The 18,396-nt window shown below is 39.1% G+C and overlaps 1 protein-coding gene across 3 annotated transcripts in view; it reads right to left on the reverse strand.

Annotated features, from left to right (window-relative positions):
* Nucleotides 1–1,549: 1,549 nt before the first annotated feature.
* GALNT1 (polypeptide N-acetylgalactosaminyltransferase 1) overlaps nucleotides 1,550–18,396 on the reverse strand; it is a 103,215-nt gene continuing 86,368 nt past the window's right edge. For all 3 annotated transcript variants that reach the window (XM_075993531.1, XM_075993528.1, XM_075993529.1), the window contains 5 exons: nucleotides 18,028–18,208; nucleotides 16,861–17,000; nucleotides 10,894–10,992; nucleotides 10,192–10,326; nucleotides 1,550–3,578 (listed from right to left, as the gene is read on the reverse strand). In XM_075993531.1, the coding sequence (XP_075849646.1) occupies nucleotides 3,432–3,578; nucleotides 10,192–10,326; nucleotides 10,894–10,992; nucleotides 16,861–17,000; nucleotides 18,028–18,208 (702 nt within the window). In that variant the 3' untranslated portion in view covers nucleotides 1,550–3,431. The remainder of the gene's footprint in view (nucleotides 3,579–10,191; nucleotides 10,327–10,893; nucleotides 10,993–16,860; nucleotides 17,001–18,027; nucleotides 18,209–18,396) is intronic.

Here is an 18,396-nt window from a genome sequence, read left to right on the forward strand (position 1 = left end):
AAATCTTCCAATTTTATATTTCTTCTTCAAGGTTATCTTGGATATTATGGGTTTGTTGCATTTCCATATACACTTGTCAATTTCTACAAGAAAGCCTTGTGAGTGGCCGGGCACAGTGGCTCACGTCTGTAATCCTAGCACTCTGGGAGGCCATGGTGGGAGGACTGCTTGAGCTCAGGAGTTTGAGACCAGCTTGAGCAAAATTGAGACCCCATCTCTACTAAAAATTACTTGAGTGTGGTGGTGTACACCTGTAGTCCCAGCTACTCGGGAGGCTCACTTGAGCCCAGAAGTTTGAGGTTGCTGGGCATAGCACTCTAGCCTGGGTGAAGAGTAAGACTCTCGTCTCCAAAAAAAAGAGTAAGCCTTGTGGGATTTTGATTTCATTGACTCTATAGACAAATTTGTGGGAAACTCACATCTTAACATTTTGCAGGCTTTCAATCCATGAACACAGAATATCTATTTATTGTAGTGTTCTATAATTTTTCTCAGCACTGTTTTGTAGCTTTCAGGGCAGAGGTCCTGCACATCTTTTAACTTTCTTATCTATTTTATGCTATTATAAATGGCATATGTTAAAGTTTAACTGTATTTGTTGTTAATGTATAAATAGATACATAACTGAGCTTCATATATTTGCCTCATGTTCTGCAAAATTATTAGTTCTGGTAAATTTATCAAGAAAATGCTTGGTAATCTTCAGGAAATCAGAGAATGTAAGAAATGTCATATAATTGGAAACAGATCTGATTTTCCAAATGGCATAAAAAGTGACTTACTCTTTGTATACAATGTCTCACAATTTACCAACTTAGAAACACTACCTTCTGAATTTCTTTCTCCTTTGAAGAACTTGTTAACTATGGAGTTAAATTTGCTCTTGGTATATTTCATGGAAGATGAGGAGTGTACCAAATACTCACAGAGAGATGCCTCTGTTTTTCAGCTAAAAGCAGAATGGGGTAATGAGAACATGGCCTACACACAGTCCTCCATCTGTGGAATGGTGAACACTCTCAATGTTCAGTGGCAGAACTACTTCTCATGAATGTCAATGAAGATAGATATATTAAAATGTACTGGGATTGAGTGGGGTGAATAGATTTGTGAGATTCAAATTATCCTTAATTGTCACATTTATTAATTCTTCGCTGGTCAAATAATAGTTCCATCTTTTCATCCTTTACTTTCTGTTTCATTCATTCTTTTCTTTCTAATTTGATTTACAATAGAATGATTAGCATATATCCCTAATCTATAAATAGTTATGATGAACAGGGATCCACTCTAACTTCAAATAAAACCAATATAAGGCAAAACTATTCAGGAAATATTTTGTATTTTCAAAGTATTTAGGAATTCTGTTATTAGAAAAATAAAGGCAATGGGATTATCTATTAGGTTCTAAAAGTACCCATGAATTAAATAATCACTTACAATCCCAACTTAAAAACAAAACAAAGCCTTAAATCACATTGCTGTTAAGCTTTTTTACAGTAAGAAATAAGAAAGACCAAGCTACGTTGGAGTATAAAAACCTCAAATTCTGAGCATGAAAATAATTTATTGATTAGACATCTGGTTTATTCAAGCACATTAGGTCTACTGAAGATAGAATTACCATAGCTCATGGAATAGAAAAAAAATTCCATCCAGCATCTGCTTCATTTCAAAATCCTAGGGACATGGTTTACGCATTCTGTACTGCAGTCTCACCCTAAAGTGTCCCCCTGTGCTTGATGCGGATGAACTTGAACATGATATGAGAAACTCTGTGTATACTCAACTTGGCAAGTATCATTAGTGATGTGACTTTGAGAAACATTCTTAGGCACAAGAAATAGCACTGCCTACAGTGAGAGTCTTTTATAATCAAAAAGAAAAGAATTCCATTAAATATAATCTTACAAACAAGAAAGAAAATATGCATTTTTGCCAATGGATTGTTTTACATATCAGGGAAAATGTCACAATGAGATTTTCTAACTATGAGATTAAAAGATTAACTTTTAATTGATAATCAACTTTTAATTGACACTCAGGTGGTTTTGTGGTACTAAAGATCAGAGAAAAATAAAACCAATTTAACCTAAATGGAATTTAGGGAAGAAATGCAGGACTATTAATATGGAGTAATCCCTGCACTTCTTTGGCTAAGTCATTAAAAAATGCCAATTAAACATTTTCAGTCAAATTTTATTTAAAAAAAAGCAGCAGATCAACATTACAATTTCAAGAATCTAATCTAAATATGCACTTGACAATGAAGCACATCTGAGTATGGAGTGAAAAAGGTCTTCCAAAAAAACCATCAAATATATTATCTCCAAATACCCAAATAATAAATCACTTCTGCAGGCCTTTTGTTAAGTGGAATCATAAACAAAGAACTGAAGATTTATTGCTGTCAAAACAAATCTGGAGTACAGTAGTATGAATCTTGGGTATTAAGCATAATCCGTAGAATCAAGTTAAGAAGTTGGAAATCTGGTAGGAAATTTGTGTGTGTGGATGTGTTTGAAAAAGTCTATAAGCCAGTTGACCCAAGAGCAACTGAGATATCTAACTCATTCAGTTGGCTGCAGACATTATTATGTTAAATTTCCATTTTTTTAGAAGGCAATTAAAAATCACAATTCCAACAGCCCACAAACCAAATAACCAAATAAAAAAAAATTGTAGAAAGAAATTAAAACTATGTTCAAAGAGCCTTTTTTTCCAGCTCAATTTCAGCACCCCAAGGAAAATAAAAGCATCCATGACTATCACAGATGAAAATAAAATGAATGTCATTGGAATCAGTTATTTTTCCCCACTGAGGTATAAAATCTATATAGAAATTTGATACTATACTATAACAAATTGTACTTCTCATAGTTCTGTTTTAATTTTCTTTAAACCCTGTTTAATATAGTTTTTTGTTGTTGTTGTTGTAAAAATGTTTTCATGATTCTGAATCTGGTTCCAGTTCTTTTCATTTATTTTTAAATCAATATTTAATATACTGGCTACCAGTTCTAATCAGGAAAAAAAATCTTGGAAATCTCTTCATTATGACAGCACATTCAGTAGAAATTACTGATGTGCAAGCAAACCATAAAAGATGCAGCTCTCCGGAAAGCACATTTTGTTGATTGTTTCATTGTCTAAATATTCTTTACCATGATTCTTGATGAAAGACTCTTTCAATCTTGTAAACATCAGTGTGCACAGTCTCACTACTATGCAGTTTCACGTCCGTGGACAGGAAGAAGGCTGGTTCACAGCTAGTGAAAAGCTAGAGGAGTCTAAGTTTTAATGGCTGATAAACCTTACATCCTGCAGAGGAGGAAAGCACTTTTCCTTTTTTGCTACGTAAGAATGTGGCAGAAATGTATGCTGAGGTAGCCCAGTCAATCCTTATTTCTTCTTTTCTTGTAAATTTGGTCTTAGAATATTTCTGGAAGGGTGACATTTCGAAGGAGCCACTGCTGGGACCGGCTTCCATTGCAGTCTCTGATGCTGGGCACCTGGCTATCCTCTTCCGTGGCTTTATCCAGGCACTGATTACTGTTCACATGCTGCAGGGTTAGTTTCTGAAAGTGACAGAAAAAAACACTTAACATGAAAGTGGAAAAAATTAAAACACTTCAATCATCATTTTTGGTGATTATTAAATTCCTCTGTAGAAAAGGTGCCTTTGGGGGCAATATAAACTATTTAAAAGACAATGCAGAAAAGGTACATATTTAAAGATAGTATTAAGAGCTACGTGGAAGGGAGAAAGGCACTGGGGTACTGTGGGGCATTTGCAGTAAAATGACCTAAATTCTAAGTCCTAATTCTGGCATAAGCTCTGTAACACTACGTGAAACTTTTTTTTTTTTTTTTTGGTGCTTCAGTTTCCTAAGGAAAAAAAAAGGGGGGGGGGGCTAGATTAGTGGTTCCTAATTTAGGATCCTTAAGCTATTTTCAAACAGCTATTTCAAAATTGTTTCATTTCCCTGTGATAAGGCTGTTTAAGTTAATTCAGTGACTCCAAACCTCAAGTTTTTAGAAACGCAGGTCTTTCTGAAGACTTAAAAGTGTAAGAATGTCGGGACAGCTGAGATTAGTTACAATCGATCTTAAGTTTATATCCATATCAAATCCAGAGACTATCCCTGTGGTTGAGGAAGAAGAGCACAGGGATGTGGAGTCCACAGACTGAGTTCGTAGCCTGGGTATCTTGGGTTTTTTCATTTTTAAAATGAGAATCACATAACATATGAGGGTCTAAGGACTTACCAGTATCCAGCCATGTAACTGTTCTTGTTATATTAACAATGGCTGGATACTTGCCAGGCAGCTATTATATTTTGAGCACATTTTGTGAGGTAGAGATAATGAGGTTAAAGTACAAAGCACCTCACTTACAAAGGAGGTTCTTAATAAATGGCTGACAGTTATAGCTATACATCTTCCTATCTACTTATTTACATTCTAAATTTGATGCTGACTTGTTGGTTTTTAGGATAATTTCAAAAGGGCAGGACAGGTTAAGAGTTAACAGATACACAGTTGTAATGATCCACACCAATGACTCTGATATAAATTCTGATCTTCAAGTATTAATAGTTATACAGGAATCTGCATTACGAGTTAACCTGTAAGTTTACATAACTAGGAGGAAATGTGAAATGTTTAGCACATATGTATCTGATTCTTTTACTCATGGCTCTATTTTAATTTAATTCTTTTATCTGGAGCATTTCATTTTCTGAGGCCTCTGAATTTGAAACAAAACAAAATATAATAATTATATACAACTATTTTGACTTCCAGCCATTTATTATTCTTCCACATTGTGGTCAAAGCGGTAACTGGCAAGGGGCAGTACACATTTGCAGATGTCACCATCAACACTGACTTCAGGTTCACTATTATATACTTTAATGCTTGCAAATGTGTAAGAATAGGACCTGAAAGAGAGTCAGCATGGTTGTGGTTATTTTTATTTTATTTTTTTAAGTAGATCTTGTATAATTTATTGGTTGAGAGTTTGGGCTCTGCAGTCAGACACTTCCTGGAGTGAATTCCAGATTTGTCATATACCAACTATGTGTCCCTAAGCAAAAACTTAACCTTTTTGAGATCCAGGTTCCTGATCTGTAAAAAGGGGATAAAAACACTCACCTTACCGAATTACTGTGAGGAAATGTGGAGAAAATGTACACAGAAGTGCTATCTAGCCCAGAGTAAGTACCTGATAAATAGTACTTACAATTGGAAAACCCAACATCTTAGCAACGTCCTGAGCAGCCATAAACACAACTTAGCAGCCAGAGAGCTGATGCTCAGCATGTGCACTGCGGTCAAGGCCTCAGTCTCAGGCACGATAAGAGCAACACAGACAAGCCCTCCAGCATTCCAGAAGTCACTGCAAAGCTTCTCCCAGTAGGCATGCCTTATCAGGCCCACAGTCAGTGTAAGTAAAAACAAAAAAACAACTAAATCCAACAAAAATTTTAGTTGGCGAGTTGATCTCTCTCCTCCTCCCCCCCCCTCACTTTTTTTGAGATAGGGTCTTGCTCTGTCACCCAGCTAGAGTGCTGTGGTGTCACCATAGCTCACTGCAGCCTCCAACTCCTGGGTTCAAGTGATTCTCCTGCCTCAGCCTCCCAAGCAGCATTAGGCTGGACTAACTTTTCTATTTTTTTTGTAGAGACCTGGGTCACGCTCTTGTTCAGGCTGGTCTCGAACTCCTGGGCTAAAGCATTCCTCCCATAGAGCTAGAACCCATTCTACTAAGTGAAGTATTTCAAGAATGGGAAAACCAGCACCACATGTACTCACCAGCAAATTGGTATTAACGAATCAACACCTAAGTGGACGTATAGGAGTAACATTTATCAGGTGTCAGGAAGGTGGGAAGGTGGAAGAGGGGATGAGTATATACAACCACAACGAGTAAGATGTGCAACGTTTAGGGGATGGACACGCTTGAAGCACTTACTTGAGGGGGCATGGGCAATACATGTAACCTTAACACTTGTACCCCCATAATACGCTAAAATAAAATAAAATAAATGAAAAATAAAGCATTCCTTCCAACTTGGCCTCCCAAAGTGCTAGGATTACAGGCGTGAGCTGCTGTGCCTGGCCTTCTCATCCCAATTTCTAAAAACGTGTATTTCACTTATCTAGATTCATTAAAATAAACCCATCACAGAAACATAGGTTATTGCTCCGTGCCAGGCATTAAACTGTTCAACATCCAGGCAGAATCCCCATAATTCAGAAGGGGAGCAGCCCCTCGGGAGACCTGGACTCTGGTGAACGACCCTGTCCGAGACACAACTCTGGCTGCTGACAGCAGGTGCGGAGCTCTGTGGCTCTCAACACTGCAGGCTCTGTCTTCGCAGCACTGGGCAGAGGACCCAGGCCACACTGACGAGCCTCCACACAGAGAGAGATCAAGGCACCCGGACAAGCCACTGCTGGAACCAGCTTCCATTGCAGTCTCTAATGCTGGGCACAAATATTTAACTGTAACTTTTGAAGGGGAGGATAAAAGCTGTAATTAATCATGCCATAATGCCTACCTGCAACCTAGAAAAAATAATTTGCCCACCTGCTGCCCTCAATCTCTAAATGAGATTGGGTATAAATCTACATCTTATTCCAGAAAAGACAGACATAAGTAATCAAAGCTGAAGAGCCTGGTGTCATGTTATCAATTTTATATAATCTATGATATAAACAAGACTTAAAGATACATGAACATACACATTTACCAAAGACAGATGGTATTGTGCAAAGAATCCTGGATCGAAAGTCAAGAATTCCAGGTTTGAGATTTAGTCACACCATTTACCTGCTCTGTGACCTTGGGCAATTAACTTCTAACCTCAGCTTCAATTTCTACTTCTATAAAACAGTGTCCCACATTTTATTTCTAGAGTTTCTCTGAAATCTAAGAGTTCTTGGTTTTAGGTTTAGAGTCTAGATTGTTGATATAAATATCTGTTATTTTTCCAGACTGTTATGTTTTCAGTGGATGGAGACAGGACAATTCTAATGGCCATTCCCCTGCAGAGCTCCCCATTCAGTCCACTCAGGACCGCACCACAACTTGACTTCTCCCCATGCCCAATTTTGCCTTCTCCTTCTCCTTTTCACAGGTATTGATCCCAAAGGGGTTACCTAACAAATATCCTATGCTAAATTTTATCTTGGAGTCTGCTTCTGGGAGAAACCTGTTTGTAACATTAAAATTTTATCTCGGGGGGGGGGGGGGGGGGAACGTTACAAAGTGATCCAGAAGTTTTATAACCTCAAACTCATAACTGGTTCTTTCTAAATATTCCAACCTATCTCCAGCTTCTTACATGTCTTATCATAACTTTTCTTTTAGAAGACCTGTTATGGTCAACTGTTGGCCAGCCAACAGCCATTCCCAATCCCTGTCTCTTGGCTACCTCATACTATAAGAAGCCTAGAAAACCCAATGCTTGCTCTCCCAGCCTCCCTTGCAGCTAGGTGTCACTATGGGGTATGAGACATAAGCAGAGCCTAAGGGGGTTCCAGGAAAGGCTTTTGCTTTCCTGATAAAGAGCAATAATATGGTTTTGCAACACTTCCCCTCCTATTTTCTTTCTGCCTTGAGTTGGGATGTGACAGCAACCATCTTGCGGCTATAAGAAAAAGCCAAGAATGTTACAGCAATGTTATCCCTGACATCACTATGCCACTGAATCTACCTACCTCCAGACTTAATGTAAAAGTAAATTCCTACTTACTTTTATATTTATTTTAAGCTACAATCAACAGGTTTTTATATTGCCAAATGAATATACTGTCATTTTCTAATGAACTTAAAGGTGGGAAGCTTGGTTGGGCGAGGTGGCTCACGCCTGTAATCCTAGCACTCTGGGAGGCCGAGGTGGGCGGATTGCTCGAGGTCAGGAGTTCAAAACCAGCCTGAGCAAGAGCGAGACCCCGTCTCTACTATAAATAGAAAGAAATTAATTGGACAACTAATATATATAGAAAAAATTAGCCAGGCATGGTGGCGCATGCCTGTAGTCCCAGCTACTCGGGAGGCTGAGGCAGAAGGATTGCTTGAGCCCAGGAGTTTGAGGTTGCTGTGAGCTAGGCTGATGCCACAGCACTCACTCTAGCCTGGGCAACAAAGCGAGACTCTGTCTCAAAAAAAAAAAAAGTGGGAAGCTTTTTCATTTTTCAAATTTTTTTGGTTGTTACAATGGCTGTAGGGTGCCACTGGCACTTACTATCTGCAGCCAGAGATGCCACACATCCTGCAAAGGATGGGGCAGCCACACACAAAATGGCAGAAGCATGCACTAGGGGAAACACTGGAACAGAACATTCAGTCCATTTCCTGAGCTATTAATATATTTAATACCATTTTTACTATAGTTTGACTCTGTGAAGACCATGGTCTCTGTCTTCTACCACCTAACAATCTAATAGTAGAGAAAAGACTGATAGGTAGCTATAAAGAAGCATAGCATTATAGGGATCAGAGACTATTTATTTATTTACTTACTTTTTGAGACAGAGTCTCACTCTGTTGCCCAAGCTAGCATGCCATGGCGTCAGCCTAGCTCACAGCAAGCTCAAACTCCTGGGCTCAGGCGATACTCTTGCCTCAGCCTCCCGAATAGCTGGGACTACAGGCATGCACCACCATGCTCGGCTAATTTTTTCTGTATATTTTTAGTTGGTCAATTAATTTCTTTGTTTTTTTAGTAGAGACGGGGTCTCGCTCTTGCTCAGGCTGGTTTCAAACTCCTGACCTTGAGAGATCCGCCTGTCTCTGCCTCCTGGAGTGCTAGGATTACAGGTGTGAGCCATCACAGGGAGAAAAGATAGCCCAAGTCATAAATTTGGGCAACACCTCCATTTAAGAGGTAGAATAAAGAAGCAGAGAAAGCTAAGAGAAAAACTTAAACAGTAGTACATCTAAAGCCAAGTGCTAAGAAAATTTAAAATACTATCTGCTTAGCAACAATAAATGCTACAGGCCGGGGGTGGTGGCTCACACCTCTAATCCTAGCTCTTTGGGAAGCTGAGGTGGGAGTATTTGCTTGAGGACAAGAGTTCAAGACCAGCCTGAACAAGAGTGAGACAACAACTCTACAAAAAGTAGAAAAGTAGCCAGGTACAGTGGTGCACACCTATAATCTCAGCTACTGGGGAGGCTGATGCAGTAGGATAGCTTGAGCCCAGGAGTTTGAGGTTGCTGTGAGTTATGATAATGCCCCTGCACTCCAGCCTGGGTTACACAGTGAAACCCTGTCTCAAACAAAATAAAACAAATAACAAAAAACCCCCAAACATCCAGTAAATGCTATAGAGAAGTTAAGGAAAAAGAGACTGGGACGCTCCTGACTTTGCATTCAGGTGCTGTTTCTATATAGCATCAGGGCAAGACAAGAGAGAGGGATGGAAGACCAAGAGCCATGAGTGCCGGCCATTTACTCTATGTTACAGAAAGAGGGAGAGAAGTAAGATGGTATGCAGAAAGTAAAGTAGGAACTAAAGTTCTTCCCAACATGAAGAAGAAAACTAGTTCTGTTTGTAAGCTGAAGGAAAAAGAACCAGATAAAGAGATTACTAAAGATGCTGGTCCTGGCTGCAGAATCACAGGGCAAAAAGCACAAGGTGAAAGATCAGGCAGATAGGAGGACAGGCAGAGAGGTTTAGTGGGGATGCTTTGACTTATCTTTTAAATACCTCTATGTGGGAACAATTTATGGGGGGTGGAGAGAGAGGCTCCAGAGGAAAGCAAAGATAAATATGAAAACTTTTGTTATATATGTCACTGAAAAATCATCACAAGCTAGAGTTTTGTTAATTAAAACTGACCTTTTACTTGTTTAATTCAGTAATTTAAAACGTCTACTTCTTGCTCTGTTTCTCCTAAACTAGACTATAGAACTTGAGGACATACAGAAGGAACAGTGGCTACTTAGTAACAAGAGCACAGGGACTGGAGGCAACTGTAATTTTGTAAGACTAATAATTAAAGAGATTAAAACATCTTCAATTTACTTATTTTTCCTCATCTGTCAATTTCCAGTGTATAAGAACAGTTTGATCCATATTTGAACTCCATAAGAATTCATTCCTTTAGCGATAAAGTATATAAATATATCCAATGACACACATAATTTTATTCCTACAGGCAACTGCATAACTCACCACTGGGTCATACTCCCAAAGCTGGTTGCCTTTTAGGTGGTGGCATTTAAGCATTGTGACTGGGCCATTAAGTTTGGAAACATCTAAGCAAAGGTCATCTGTTCTAATTTCTTTGTTGGCAGTATAAGAGAAAACCTGGAAAACAAAAATGCACACATATAAGCTTAAACAGAAAAAAAAATTAACATTTCAGGTGCCCAATTATCTGGCAGGAAAAATACCAGTATTTCAAGATACGTGATTTTTGCACTTTATTAAAGTAGTGGAGAATAAAATGACTCAGAAAAACTACCACTAAGTTTATAGAAAGGAAAGTAAAAATGATCTTGAGTTCTCTGTATACAATGAGGGTATTGTCAAGGGTTGTCATCTGTTTGACTAAAAAAGGCAAAATAAATTTCATGCTCAGCAATGTAAATACAGTGCTCACAAGGGGCCTTTTACAAATGTTTCATTAAGAAAGAAATCATTAGATTGAAGGCTTCCTTTACCTAAAGGTCTTTATTCCTCATTAAAGGTAGGAAAATATTTCCTGAAAGACGTCATGGGATAAAAAAGGCAAAGTAAAAACAAATCTGAAAATTTTCCCCTTTAAATGTTTACTTTTTTTTAATCCCCAAGGGGTGGGACTAAAGGCATCTATATACATATTTTTAATTTATTTCAGAATATTATGGGGTAAATGTTTACGAAGATACTCACCTGATTTCCTCCCATGCCGTGACAATTAAAAATTCCAACTTTTTCATTCTCTTTTCTAGCCATGTTATCTAGACATTGATTTGTTTCCACATTTCGTATCTATGGGACAACAAATAATGAAAATATTAGAAGTTAAAGAGGTTAATTAGACAGATACACACATATATGGATAAACTAAAAATAAACCTAAACTGTCCCCAGTACTACTCTGAAATAACCTCAAATTCCCCAGGTGCGGGGGTTGGGGGTGGTGGTGGTGAATGGAGATACAGAGGATATAAGACATAAAAAAGAGCATTGCCTAAACATTTTTATACACAAAATCCACTCCCTTCGCCCTAATACCATGTCTTTCTAATTGAGCACCTTAGGTTGCTATAATAACCTCAATTTTCTCATCAGTAAAACAGGGATAAAAATCTCTCTCTCAGGTTTGTTACATGCTCTAGATGACATAATGCACACAGAGGCCCTAGCAGAGACTGGCGCATAGCAGGCACACAATAACTTGGTTTTCTTTCCTTATCAACAGACACAGAAACTCTTCAACTCCCCCTTCTGGAGTAGCAACTTAGGTGTACCTCGCCATCACTTAAAAAATATTATTTTTGCTGTAATCCTAGCATTTTGGGAGGCTGAGGTAGCAGGATCACTTGAGCCCAGGAGTTTGAGGTTGCAGTGAGCTATGATGAGGCCACTGTACTCTAGCCTGGGCGACAAAGCAAGACCCAGTCTCAAAAAAAAAAAAAAAAAAAAAAAAAAATATATATATATATATATATATATATATATGTTGATTTTGGCTTTAGGAGTTGAAAATAATTATGAATGCACTCATTCCTGGGAAACAAGGCAAGAACTGAGAGCCTAAGGTTTTTAGTTTCTATTATAGTCTCACCAGAGTCTCAGTACCTCTTTTAGGGTGAACAAGTAAGAGCCCTGATAAAGCACTTTTGAACCCACCATTAGCGAATCTGGATTCACTTATCCACACTCTCTGCCACAAGGGACATACTGGTTAGATCTGAGAAAGAATATGGGTGTCACTGGCTAAAATCACAGGCTCTCAAGCCATGTTCAAATTCTGTCTCTTCCTCTTTGTGGTTGTGACCTTTGCCCTGTTGTCTAAACCATTTATTTGAGCCTCAATTTACTTATCTGTGAAGTGGGATAGTACCGTGTTTCCCCCAAAATAAGACCTACCCATAAAATACGCCCTAGCAGGATTTCTAAGCATTTGAGCAATATAAGCCCTGCCCCGAAAATAAGACCTAGTGATGGGCGTCGCTACGCAGCGTATCTGCACAACCCATGCATTTCGTTGCGGAGCGGTAAAGAAGAAGAGCAGCCCTTCTCATCTGCCCCATTGTGACAGCTACTATCCCAGAGGTGACTGGAAAAGTGCAGGCAGCCCCACTAACAAGGATGGCTCCCCCTGTCAGGTCCCGGCCATCCTGTGCGTGCCGCAAGCTGAGGCTTTGAGGGGAAAATAACACATCCCCTGAAAATAAGCCCTAGGGTGTCTTCTTGAGGAAAAATAAATATAAGACCCTGTCTTATTTTCGGGGAAACACGGTAGCACTTATCTCATAGTGTTGATGTGAGGATAAACATCAACATTAATTTAGTTTCAGGTCCTACAGGAGCTATGGAAGTCAGAGTTAACTGAAGCCAGACATTCTAAATATCTATTACCTTAGTCATATTTATATTTCTGATATCCCTTTCTGCTCAAAAATCTATGATCTCAACATTCCCTGGGTCCTTGAAGCAAAAGACGTCTGAAAGGCTAAACTCGTGTTGGCAAAGGAAGGCTCGCACAGGTGAAGCTATGGTCACAAACACAAGACCTGTTGCCGAACTGTGGCAGGTGCTTGAGAATGACCTCAGCCCCAGAAATCAGATCTTGAACCTAGATGATGTGACCTAGTATTAGGGCATACAAGGCTTAAGACCAGCTGCTAAGTTAATAAGGCAATAACAAGCATGCCCCGAGTGTGGACTCTGTGGATTATCCAGAAGCCCGCCTACATCAGGCAAGAGCAAGCTGACTCGGCAATCATCTACCATCTATCAATGGGTTAGACAAGTGCCTCTTTGTTAACATACGCCTATACTTTGGCCTAGCTAACAATGCTTAGGCATTGTGCAAACTGGGTCAGTTTGAAGGAAAAAAAGTACTCCTCATTCTCAATTCTTTTTTTTTTTTTTTTTGAGACAGAGTCTTGCTTTGTTGCCCAGGCTAGAGTGAGGGCCGTGGCGTCAGCCTAGCTCCCAGCAACCTCAAACTCCTGGGCTCAAGCGATCCTCCTGCCTCAGCCTCCCAAGTAGCTGGGGCTACATGCATGCACCACCATGTCCGGCTAATTTTTTCTATATATATTAGTTGGCCAATGAATTTCTTTCTATTTATAGTAGAGACGGGCTCTCGCTCTTGCTTAGGCTGGTTTCGAACTCCTGACCTCGAGCAATCCGGCTGCCTCGGCCTCCCAGAGTGCTAGGATTACAGGCGTGAGCCACCTACTGCGCCTGGCCCACTTCCTCTTTCTTGAAACACATCTTTCGCTTAGTCTCAGGGACACCACTCTCTTGGTTCTATTTCACTGTTCATTTCTTCTCAACCTTTTTTTGTGGATTCCTTCTCATCTCTATGATTTCTAAAGTGTAGAGTTCCCCAAGATGTGGTCCTCAGTCTTCTCTCTCCCACCTACGTTTGATCCTCTTAGAATGACCTCATGTAGTTTTTGGCTTTAAAAACTGTCTATGTACTGACAACCCTTCACTTTGGATCTCCACCATCAATGTCTTGCAAACTGAAAGATTTTAAAAGCAACTACCTACTCAACATCTTCACTTGGATCTCAAACTTAATGTGTCCCAAACTGCACTGCAATCCCTTCAGAACCTGCTTGGCCCACCGGCTTTCCCATCTCAGTGACAGCAACTCCACAGCACCAGGTCTCAGGTTTGACATCGACCTTGACATAACCCTTGACTACTCTCTGCCTTTTGCCAACACAGCTGCTCTACTCTTGCTCCCACACAGTGTTTCTCTATGTAGCAGATAATCTGGTCCTTTGCTAATGAAAGTTTGCTCATGTTTCTCTGTAGCTTCCTATCTTACTCAGAATAAAATCCAAAGTCCTCACTGTGGCCTACAAGCTCTATGTGATTTGATCTTCTTTCTTTGACCTTATCATCTATTACTCTCCCACATGTTCACTGTATTCCGGACAACTGGCCTCCCTGCTGTCTCTGGAACATGCTATGTACACCCTCATCTTAGAAACCTTTGTACCTGTTCTTCCCTGTGCCCAGAATACTCTTTCCCTAGAAACTCATATGGCTTGCTCTTTTACTTCCTTCAGATCTCTGCTCAAAAATCACCTTTTGAGAGGCCTTTTCAACTTCCCTACATAAAACAGCACTACTACCCATGCTCACCAGTCATTCTCTATCCCTTCTGCCCTTGCCACCATCTGACATATTGTATATTTGTCATAATATACCTTCCCACATAGACTGTTGATCTCAACCAGAGCAGGATCTTTGCTTTACTCACTGCTATATTCTAAGTACTTAAAATATTTTTGAATGAATGAAAGGACTGAAGAAGTAACAACCTCCTCAGGGTGGGGGGTTACTTTTCCTGAGTGTTAGGAAGATTCAATCCTGGGATACAGCCTGGTTGTAGCCCGGTCCACACTTGTCATCATTTGCTATTGTGACTTACAAAAAGAAATTTCATCCTTCTATTAATTTCTATCACAGAAGGGTTAATTTTTTTTTCCTACTTGGCTTCATATTTTTTCTAAAAGCAATTTTATAATGAAAAGTTCATAAAGATTTACAATGAAGTCTTTTTTTTTTTTTTTTTTTTTTTGCAGATTTTGCAGATCTGCAACTGCAGATGGTGCAGCCTGTTAAGGAAACACATGGCTCTAGTGAAAGAATAGTGGGGAAAAAGGCAAGATTCCACAGTACTGACCTATTCCAGGTATGTCAACTTAATGGAAATTGAACTCTTAGGGAAGACAAATGGGAGAAAAAGAGTATCATTTAGACTGAAAGGGTAAGAAGGAGGAAGGAGGCAAACAAGAGAAGTTTAATTTTAGTTCTATCAACTGAAGAAAATGCTACAATAAAGGCTCCTAAGGATAAAGTAGGGGCTGGAACAATAGGTGAGTGAAGATAAGGAAGGCTATCAATGATTGCTCCTGACAGTGTATCCCAGGGGTTAGTAAACATTTTCTTAAAGGGCCAGAGACTAAATATTTTAGGCTTGTGGGCCATAAAAGTCTCAACTCTGCTGTTGTACTGTAAAAGTAGCTACAGGCAGGAAGTAAATACATGGGCATGGCCACATTTCAGTAAGTTTATTTACAAAAACAGGCAGCAAATTGGATTTAGCCTGCAGGCTGAAGTGTGCTGATCCCTGCCATGGACAATCATATGCTTGTGCTCCTAGAACTCTTCCTTTTCCCTCTAGTCTAGAGCCTTTCTTTAAGTCAAGTGATTACAGGGTTAAGACAAGAATGGATTAATCTTTTTACAAAGGGCCTATGTACAACTAAGGCATTTTAATTGCTAAGACTGTCCTAGAAAAAAATATGCCAGATTCCAAACAAAGGAGTTTGAGGAAGGGGACAGTAGAGGAAGAAATGACTGTACTATAATAAGGTAGAAGTTCTATGTCCTTTTGTAAAGAACACGTAGGATATAGAAACAGTTATGTATCTACTAGAAAGGTGGATAATAAAAGGAGGAGCTAACAAAGAGATAAAAACCACAGGATTGTGAGTAATCTCTACAAACACAAAGGCTATTCATACAAAGAACTGTCCTTTGTGCATTAAAAGATAGCTGCCTTCAAACTTTTTTGATTGCAACTCATGGTAAGAAATATTTTACATCATGACCCAGTACAAACAAAATTCCTTTACTGCAAGCAATGCACTTTCATATATTCTTTTTTTAACTCTTAAACAATGGTGGTCATAAGCAATTAAATTGATTTGTAATCTACCACTGGGCGGTGTTGAAAATCACTACCTTGAACAGGATGATCTTGGGGAGTTAGAAGATTATTAAGAAAAGATACCTAGAACATTTATGGTCCAAAATCCTGAAGCATTATACTGTAATAAAGAAGAAAAGGAAAAGCAGTGCTTCTAGGTAGAACATAGCACTAGCCCAACACTTCTACTCCCAAAACTAGAAGGAAAAATCAGTTAAATTGCAAATTGGTTGAAGTGCTAACTTAAGGCAGACTAATGATTCAGGTATGCATATTGAAAAGTCTAGGGCAATCATAAAAACAAAAACACAAGTATGATAACTAAGTCAATAGAAGAGAAAAAGTTCAATTAAAAAAGAATGGCTTTTGGCCTGGCGCGGTGGCTCACACCTGTAATCCTAGCACTCTGGGAGGCCGAGGTGGGCGGATTGCTCAAGGTCAGGAGTTCGAAACCAGCCTGAGCAAGAGCGAGACCCCCATCTCTACTATAAAGAAATTGGCCAACTATTATATATAGACAAAATTAGCTGGGCATGGTGGTACATGCCTGTAGTCCCAGCTACTTGGGAGGCTGAGACAGAAGGATCACTTGAGCCCAGGAGTTTGAGGTTGCTGTGAACGAGGCTGACACCACGGCACTCTCTCTAGCCTGGGCAACAAAGCAAGACTCTGTCTCAAAAAAAAAAAAAAAAAAAAAAAAAGATATACCAAAGGCCCAACTGTGAAAAGTTGGGGGTAGAGTATTCTTATTTTAATAAAATATAACATGAAAAAAATTTAATAAGACTTCAAGTTATGAGGTAGACTCTGTCAACTAGCAAAAACTTCCCTACACTTGAGGTTATATAATTTTAATATGAAGGTCCTTCCTTTATTGGAAGTTTAACCTCTGTTGTTTTTTTATAAAGAATTAAGAACATAATAACCATACAGAATACACATATTTTTACCTCTCCCAGTGAGAAATAGTGACGTGGAATTTGAGAATCAGGATAAATATTCTCTAGGTACCAAGAGAAAGGTTTGCATTGTAGTTTCTGTCTTAGACCAAGTCTTGATGATATATCTCCATAATCTACCTTTGTAACACCTGTTGAAAAAAAATAATTGACTCTGAATTATTAGTGTTCCATTAGATAGCATACATCTATCTGTATATTGAATCTAACAATCCAGATGAACGGGAACAGTGGTATCACTTGGGTGCTGTGTGACTATACAAGTCACATCCCATGAATCCACCACCCAAAGTATAAACCACGAAAAGACATTAAAATGTGTTCTAATTTTTCAAGGAAAAATTAAATTTATGTGAGAATAAAATACATGCTAATAATATTAAATACAAATATAAGTTATATGGGATCGGAACACTTTAATGTATGTTACGGCAAAACCAAAAGTATTGAGAGCTATTTTGCTCAAATACTCAACATAGCAATTGTTTCCAGTCAGCTTTCTCTCACAAAACTCACTGAACAGTGCACAATGCCACTCAACACTCCTGCTGAAACTGAAAAAGGAGGGTAGAATGGTACCAATGTCAGGCTGACTTACAGCTGATGGAACAGCTCTTCTCACAAAACCCTGAACAGCAGAGCAGAGTTCCTAGGGAGAAGCCCCTTGCAGCATGATACGGGGTTCTGCACTGGCCTCCTGACAGCAAGGAGGGTCTGCCCATGGGGAATGCTCGGAACCCACTGCTAAAACCGCAGTTTTGTTATGCTAAACGAAGAAGCCAAGAATCAAGATGACATATGCTAGGAAAATGCCAGAAAATCAACAAAATGAAACTTCACAAGAATAAATATTAAATGTTGCAGTTAGGTTTAAAAAAAAAAAAAAAAAAAAAACAGAACATGGGTAGTAACACCTGGACTAGCAATACTGACCAGGATAATTTATTACTACTGTTAATAATATATTATTCCAGGCATTTTGCCAAACACTTTCTATACTGTGTGTGATTTCATTATTCCTTACGGTGACCTTATGAGGTGGGTGTTCACCTCTGCTCAAAGCTCTGCTTCCACTCTTCTTACCTCTCCTCAGAATGCATCAGGATCACGGACAAGAAAGGTACGGTCTTGTAATTTTTAACGCAAAATAATGCTAACCTGGAGAAATTATGTAGAAGAAATTCTTGAATTCATCCATCCACACTTCTGCAAGTCGTCTGTTATTTTTATTGATAATCTGCCCTGTGCCTCCTGGAAACGTGTAGGGTGTAGCTTTCCGAAACACATGCCCGACGTGTGAGCACGTAACAATTTCCAAAGTTCCTCCACACTGCCAAATCTGAAAGCAACAGCAGAGATGACCGCGTAAGGTGGAGCTGGGTAACCAGGAAAAAGTTCAGCTGGGTCTTCTCATGGCATTTTTTCTTTTCAGCTGACTAGGGGTTTGGCTTTTCTTTAAACTTAAATGGAAATACTGTAGTTACTGGTAAAAACCTTCCAAAGTACCTTCACACTACCAAATCTGAA

This window comes from Microcebus murinus, chromosome 17 (genome assembly GCF_040939455.1).
Source record: "Microcebus murinus isolate Inina chromosome 17, M.murinus_Inina_mat1.0, whole genome shotgun sequence".
Taxonomy (NCBI): domain Eukaryota; kingdom Metazoa; phylum Chordata; class Mammalia; order Primates; family Cheirogaleidae; genus Microcebus; species Microcebus murinus.